The sequence below is a fragment of the Prunus dulcis genome, chromosome 8 (assembly GCF_902201215.1).
Source record: "Prunus dulcis chromosome 8, ALMONDv2, whole genome shotgun sequence".
NCBI classification, from domain to species: Eukaryota; Viridiplantae; Streptophyta; class Magnoliopsida; order Rosales; family Rosaceae; genus Prunus; species Prunus dulcis.
In genome coordinates this window covers 12173950-12182151 of record NC_047657.1, presented here as the reverse complement: position 1 = coordinate 12182151, position 8202 = coordinate 12173950, and the positions used below count along the sequence as shown (strand labels likewise).

The following is an 8202-nucleotide window of genomic DNA, read 5'->3' as shown; positions in this document are numbered from 1 at the left end:
GCGGGTCGCGCGCGGGAGAGAGAAGGAGGAGAGAGAGAGATGACGCGGAGAGAGAGAGAGAAACAGGATAAAAATCTGACTTTGTCCAAATTACGATTTTGCCCCTCGCGATGTTTTGATCGTAATTTCTTCGTTAAAACTCCGATTCGGGTCTACTCCGTGTCTACGGACTCGTTTCGCCGTGCTCTACGCAACGGCGCAAACGGAATTCCCAAATTCCTTTCCGATCAAAAAGTCAAATTTTTCCCTTAAAAAAAAGGTGAGGGCAAAACCGTCTTTTGGCTAGAATAAAGAAATCTTAATTTTTAGATATTTTGGTTTGGGTTCTTACAATCTACCCCCCTTAAGAAAATTTCGTCCTCGAAATTTGCGTACCTGTTACTCGAAGAGTACAAATCAAGGGATCCTCTGCTTGAACTGCTATTATGCGTTCTACCAATACAGGTCGCACTTGGAGAGTAGCTAACAATGCCCCCTGCTCATCCACGCCTAGCTTAACTCTGAGCTTTCTCAATTCAACCATCAATGGGACATACTTTCCTCGGAGATAAGCTACTGATCCAGATGATTTTCTGCTGAGTGCATCTGCTACTACATTGGCTCTCCCCGGATGGTGCTCTATGGTACAGTCATAGTCTTTAATCAGCTCTAGCCATCTTCTTTGCCTCAGATTCAGCTCCTTTTGAGTGAACAAATACTTCAAGCTCTTGTGATCAGTGAAAATCTGACAGGTGGCTCCGTATAGGTAGTGCCTCCAAATCTTCAAGGCAAATACTACTGCAGCTAACTCCAAATCATGCACAGGGTAATTCAACTCATGCTTCTTCAGCTGTCTAGAGGCATAAGCGATCACCCGACCATGCTGCATCAGTACACACCCAAGGCCCTGCTGGGAGGCATCACTGTAAATCACAAAGTTGCCACTGTCATCTGGGAGTGCCAATACTGGAGTAGTGGTTAACCTGGTTTTGAGCTCATTAAAGCTTTTCTCACACTCATCTGACCATTCAAATTTAACTCCCTTTTTGTCAGACGGGTGAGAGGCGCCGCTATCGTAGAAAAACCTTCTACAAAGCGCCGGTAATAACCAGCTAATCCCAGAAAACTCCGTACTTCTGTAACACTGGTTGGCTGTGGCCAGTTCACTACTGCCTCAACCTTCTGAGGATCAACGTAAACACCGTCTGCGGAAATCACATGCCCCAAGAAATTTACTCTGTTAAGCCAGAACTGGCACTTACTGAACTTAGCAAATAATTTCTTCCTCCTCAGCGTCTTCAGCACCAGTTCTAAATGCTTCATGTGCGCCTTCCGACTCTTGGAATACACCAAAATATCATCTATGAATACGATGACAAAGCGATCCAAATAACGTCGGAACACTCTGTTCATCAAATCCATAAATGCAGCTGGGGCATTCGTCAATCCAAGGGGCATCACCAAGAACTCATAATGCCCATACCTGGTTCGGAAAGCTGTCTTAGGCACATCTTCTTCTTTAATCCGCAACTGATGGTACCCCGATCTCAAATCAATCTTGGAAAACACTTTTGCACCCCTCAGCTGATCAAATAAATCATCAATAAGGGGTAGCGGATACTTATTCCGTACTGTGACTTTATTCAGCTGCCTGTAGTCAACACACAGCCTCATGGTACCATCCTTCTTTTTCACAAATAATACTGGAGCACCCCAAGGGGAAAAACTGGGTCGAATAAAGCCCTTATCTACTAATTCCTGCAGCTGCACCTTCAACTCCTTCAATTCTGCTGGGGCCATCCTGTAAGGTGCCTGGGATATAGGACTCGTTCCTGGGAGGAGCTCAATAGTAAACTCAATCTCCCGATGAGGAGGTAACCCAGAAAGGTCATCCGAAAATACATCTGGAAAATCTCGTACTACTGGAATATCTTCCAACTTTAACTCCTGCTTCCTGGTATCCACCACATGTGCTAGATAACCTGAACATCCTTTTCTGAGCAACTTCTTTGCCGTCATCGCTGAGATGAGGCAAGATGGGAGCACTCTACGCTCACCATAAAATGTTAGTTCAGGGCGTCCAGGGCTACGGAGTACTACTTCTTTCCTGAAGCAATCCATTGAGGCATGATGCTTAGCTAGCCAATCCATGCCCAATATGACATCCAAGCCCACCATCTCTAGTGGAATCAGATCTGCTTCCAAACACACGTCCCCCACTAAAACTGGACTATCGCGATACACTGTACCAACATAAAAGATCTCTCCTGTAGGTACAGAGATCGCTAGCTCACTCCGTAAAGCTGATAATTTGACATCAGCATTGTGGGCAAAACTAGAAGTAACGAATGAATGAGTAGCCCCAGGGTCAATCAAAATTCTAGCAGGGGTCCCAAAAACTGATAAAGTACCTGCAACCACATCTGGGGATGTTTGCGCCTACTGCTGAGACATATAATACACCCGGCCGGTAGCTCTGGCACGTCTGCCCCGTCCCTACTGCTGACTACTACCCCTACTGGCAACACTTGTCTTGGCTTTACCACTGAACGAGGCTCCGCCATACTGTGTTCTGCACTGTGTGCCTGTCTCTCGAGGTGGGGCAACAATCACTTCACCACCTTTAACAATAGTGGGCATTCTCTCAAGAAATGCCCCTGTTGACCACAGTGGAAACACCCTGTGGTACCCTGTCTGCAGGTCCCGGAGTGAAATCTACCACACACTGTACACTGAGGGCTTCTCATCCTGCCAGTTGTAGATGGTGGCTGCCTACCAGAACCCCTAGCTGAACTGCTCATAGGTCGGCCTCCAGAACTACCACTCTGGTTTGAGCCTCCACTGGGACTGATTCCTGGTCGAAAACTTCCAAAGTTGCGACCACTAGATGACCCAGAGCTGTAACTGCCTCTTTTGGATGACCCCTGACTGGGACCACCTGTCTCATACTGTCTCCTCCGAGGTTCACCTCGGGCTCTCACCATCATCTGACTGCTCTCAATCAGTGAGGCTGACATCACCAGATCTCCAAAATTAGTCAGCCGCTGACTAATCACAATGTCTCTGATAGAGGCTTTCAATCCTCTGGTAAACAGCTGACACTTCTTGCTTTCATCTTCTACTAGCGGCAAGCAATACTTTGATAACTCATTAAACTTCTTTCCATACTCCCGTACCGTCATAGATCCTTGCTCTAGCTGCAAAAATTCCTCCATCTTCATGTTCTGGTAAGCCTGAGGATAGTACTGACTATCAAAGGCCGCTCTGAAAACTGGCCACGTGATGGCTGCTGGGTCTCTAAACCTTCTTCTGACCGACTCCCACCAGAATCTCGCATTCCGAGTCAGGAAGAACGTGGCCAGGGTCACTCTACGATCTTGGGGGACTGCCATTACCTCCATGATCCGCTCCATCTTTTCAATCCATTCTTCAGCCACAGCTGGATCACCGTCTCCGTTAAATTCTGTGGCCCCAATCCTTTTTGGTTGATCCGCATATCCCAAGGACGGGTCTCGAGACTGCCCGGCTCGGGATAGGGCCTGTGTCAAAAGCTCTAGAGTCTGCTGGAGGTTTGGATCTCCCATCACGGTGGGCATAGGAGGAGCGGGCCCTAAGGGGCCTCCCACAAACGACTGCTCAACCGGTTCTACGGTAGGAAAGTTCTCTGATTCGGGAGGGGGGTCCTGTCCCCTTACTCGGGACGACTGTCTCGTCCCCCTACGGAAACCACCACGCTTCGGGCCCATAGTCAACTGAAATGAGAACAAGGGCTTAGTAACAAGTAGTAGGGTCTACAGGAAGTAAAACCTATGCTCTGATACCAAGTTGACAGGACCCGACCCAATTTCCACTTTGGAAACCGAGCCGACTCCTATGCGTGGCCGACGCCTGGCAGATGTCGGACACAAATGACCTTTTTGCCCTTCTCCTTAGTTAGTTTTCTTCTGACTTCTGCCGAAAATTCGGCAGAGTCTCCCCTGTAATTTGACCAAATCCCAAGTCTTTCACCTGTCAAAAAGTCTCAAAACACCCTACCAACAGCCAGACTAAACCAACAACCACACTTCAACCTCAGTTCCTTAAATTCAACAGGATATCAGAGCATTTCTAAACAAATTTACAGAATTTACAAAAAGTTACAACAAAATCCTACGCTTGGTGGTGGGGCGGGAGCTAAGCTGATGGCCCGGGTGGTTTCCTTCGTTCTTCTAAGGCCTGGGGGCGAAAAACAAGTTAAAAGTGTGAGTGGACAAAAATAATGCTTAAGAAAACCTTTGAGAACATAATAACCCCCGTTTGGAAAACATAGGGATATAAAATTATAATCTGCTCATAATCAACTCGAGATATTTCAATAAACGTAAATAAACATATTTATATAAATGCTAACATGATATACACAGTATATTCGAGTAACATATACGGAGTATCAAAATATTGATAGAAATGCATGAAATCGTAACTGCATTAAAAACTTAAAAATCCTTTAAAACTGCCACCTAACTGTACCCCTGATAACCGTCAATTCCCTGGCAGGTCTCGGGCGCCACGCAGTCCACCCGAGCCGCAAACTGGCGAAATCAGGGGACTATGATCAGCCTGATCCGCCGGCAGGTCCTCGGTGACACCAAGTCACTCAAGTCGCTCAGGCAGGATGCAGGGGACCGTAGTCAGCCTGATCCGCAATCCTGGCAGGTCTCGGGGACACAGAGTCAGCCGAGCCGCAATCCTGGCAGGTCTCGGGACACCAAGTCTGCCGAGCCGCAAATCCCGGCACTCACGGTCCGAGCGTCCCCGGAACTCGTGAGGCAAGTCAAGTGCACTGACTAACTGAAATCGGACTGGATGTCCGTCGACATCGGTCCAACTCTGGGTAATCACCAACTGTAGGGTGGGTACATGGTGGTCTAAAATCACTGTTTCTGATAAAATCTGTTATCCTCTGAATTCTGCTAACTCTGGCTAAGCTACTGTTTTAGCTCAAAAATCTCAAATCTGTTGCTTAACTAAGTTTTATCAAATTAAAAGTATTTGCATAATAAAATCCATGCTAAACCACTTATTCAAGATCAAATATAAAATATAATTATAAAATCCTTTTAAGAAAGAAAAGTCCACTCACTCCTGGTCCGAGCTAGCTGGACCTCTCGAGGGTCCCTCCTGCTGATTAGCCAGACTCCTGGCGCCTCACTCGAAAGAAATGGTGGCGAAACGAGAGAGATCGAGTGGCTTGAAGTTTGGGTGCAAAACCGGCGGAAATCGCCAATTTCCGGCGAGCAGGCGGCGGCCCAAGGCTGGCGACTGGTCGAGGATGATCGGCGACGTCGAGCTGGTCCGGTTGGCACCGACGGCGAAGGTCGCCGTGACCTGTGCTGGCGGCGAGCTCGATCGGAAGGGAGAGAGGCTGAGCGGATCGCGCGCGGGAGAGAGAGAGAGAGGAGAGAGAGATGACGCGGAGAGAGAGAGAGAAACAGGGATAAAAATCTGACTTTGTCCAAATTACGATTTTGCCCCTCGCGATGTTTTGATTGTAATTTCTTCGTTAAAACTCCGATTCGGGTCTACTCCGTGTCTACGGACTCGTTTCGCCGTGCTCTACGCAACGGCGCAAACGAAATTCCCAAATTCCTTTCCGATAAAAAAGTCAAATCTTTTTCCTTAAGAAAAAGGTGAGGGCAAAACCGTCTTTTGGCTAGAATAAAGAAATCTTAATTTTTAGATATTTTGGTTTGGGTTCTTACATATGACATGAAAATATTTTACTTATTTTGGTGTGCTAGTATTATTCTTTTTCTTAAGGAAACAAGTTATATGAATAAACTAAAGTAGCTTGTTTGGTTGCATCACTTCCCCTTAAGAATTTTTTGTGAGTTTATATTATTTGAAATTGCAGGCACAATTCTAAATTTATTGATAACATTGTTGAAGAGATTTCAGCACAAGTATTAAGCCGCACCTATTTAAATGTGGCAAAGTATCCGGTTGGAATAGAGTCTCGTGTACAAGATATGAATGAGCTTTTAGGAGTTGGAGTAAATGATGTTCGCATGGTAGGTATATGGGGGATTCATGGAATAGGTAAGACAACAATTGCTAAAGCTGTTTATAATTCGATTTCCCATGAGTTTGAAGGTAGCTGTTTTTTGGAAAATGTTAGAGAAAATTCAATGGAACCTGGAGGCCTAGTCCAACTACAAAAGATTGTTCTTTCTGAGATTCTAGGGGAAGAGCAATTGGAGTTGACCGACGTTGATGAAGGAATAAATGTGATAAAGAAAAGGTTGAGCCGCAAAAGGGTCCTCTTAATTCTTGATGGCGTGAATCAAATGGAACAATTAAAAAAATTAGTTGGAGGGTCAGATTGGTTTGGTTTGGGCAGTAGAATCATCATAACATCGAGTGATAAACATTTGTTAACCGGCCATCAAGTTAACCTAATATACGAGGTGGAGGAATTAGATTTTGATGAAGCTTTTGAGCTATTCAGTTGGAATGCCTTCCCAATAAATAAACTTCCAGATGATTATGCTAAAGTGGCTGCTGCAATAGTGCACTATGCTAAAGGGATTCCATTAGCTCTCACAATTATAGGTTCCCTCCTATGTGGTAGAAGCATAGATCAATGGAGAATTACATTAGATGATTACAGAAGAGTTCCTAACTTAGAGATTCAATACATTCTCAAAATAAGTTACGATGCACTAGAAGATTCGGTGAAAGAAGTTTTCATTGACATTGCATGTTTCTTAAACGGTAAAAATAAGAAGTATGTGATAAAAATGCTGGAAAGTTGTCACCTCAACCCTGAGTATGGTATTGAAGTACTGATAGAAAAGGCCTTCATAATTATTAAGAAAGATCATATTTGGATGAATGACCTGATAGAAGAACTGGGTAAAGAAATAGTACTTCGCCAAGATTCTTTAACCGGGCGTGATAGACGTAGCAAATTGTGGTTTTACAAGAATGTTAACCATGTTCTATCGGAAAATAAAGTAAGTTTAAAGAAAAATACTTGTAGAAATATTATTTGAAACACTTTCACTTTTATTTGTTAATGTAATTCTTTTTTTCGCACTAGGGAATAAGTGAAACTAAAGGCATCGTGGTAAAGTCGCATGTAGCAGATGAGAAACACTTGAGCTCTAAAAGCTTCTTAAAGGTGAAATATCTTGAACTTTTTATAAACTGCTCGTTTTTTATTTTTTATTTTAATTCACTTGCTGTCTGGTCTGAATATCATTGTCAGCCAATTTTAATTCAAAGAAACATGTTAAGCTGGATGTGGACAGCAATTGAATTAAAATTCTAATTGAGCGTATTACCGACTTATTTGTACGTAGGCTACTTCAGCAAAGTGGATCTTTTTACTCATTGCCCTCTGCCTAGAGATTTTGTCACTTGCTTTTGATCAGGCTTCCTCTCCAAGCAATCCCCACTATGCATTATTTGGTATGATGTTGGCCATTGTTGCTGTACTGATTTGCATATTGGAGCTCATTTACAAGGGTAAAAAGGAAAGAGTTGAACTGAGGAGGTGGAGGACGTTGTGGTGGTTTTATTATCCACGTCCCCAGCGAAGGCTATATGGTAGTCTTCCTGACATTTATGGATTAGTTGGTGCCATCTCTCAGTGCATTTGCTCGACAGTTCAGTATGTGTGCTTCATCCGGCATGATCAAAATCCTATCAAAGTCTCCCTTTGGCCTGCCATCTTTCTTATATGTTTGGGTGTTTCAAGATTGAATTGGATTAGAATGGACGAGACCGATGGACAAAATGAGTGAAGATGGGCATTTAGGTTATGTCTCAGCTAGCTTCTTGTTTGTGAGTTTCATTGGTTAGGTTCTAATAACTGTAATGATTTTGCGTTCAACCTGATAAAAAGAAAATATTTCATCAATTGCATGTAAGTGATTAATCAAAAGAAAACTCCTTGCAGATGCATGCCGGAATGAATTTTGAAATTTCAGTTATTTTAAATTGAAATTAGAAGACATTCCGAGTTTTGAATGATTCACTTATTTTGGATTTTGTGGGTTTAGCAAACTGAGTTTCACCTTAATGGCATGTTTACTAATTTTGTGTAGGCAATCAGGAATTAGGAATTGTGGGTTTAGCAATCAGGAATTCAATTCCTAATTTCATATGGGCGTCACTTACTTTTCAATTCTTTGATATGAAGTAAACGTAAGAATCCTCAATAGGTGAAATTCAATTCCT

General features: G+C 43.7%; 1 protein-coding gene and 1 pseudogene across 1 annotated transcript; one reads left to right on the top strand and one right to left on the bottom strand.

Annotated features, from left to right (window-relative positions):
• The window catches only part of LOC117638494, a 5673-nt pseudogene extending 1948 nt beyond the window's left edge, over positions 1–3725 (bottom strand).
• Positions 3726–5179: 1454 nt separating this feature from the next.
• LOC117638493 (TMV resistance protein N-like) lies at positions 5180–7844 on the top strand. The gene is made up of 4 exons (XM_034373612.1): positions 5180–5316; positions 5873–6974; positions 7061–7141; positions 7323–7844. The coding sequence occupies exons 1-4, from the start codon at positions 5180–5182 to the stop codon at positions 7764–7766; spliced, it is 1764 nt and encodes a 587-aa protein (XP_034229503.1). The 3' UTR covers positions 7767–7844.
• Positions 7845–8202: the final 358 nt, after the last annotated feature.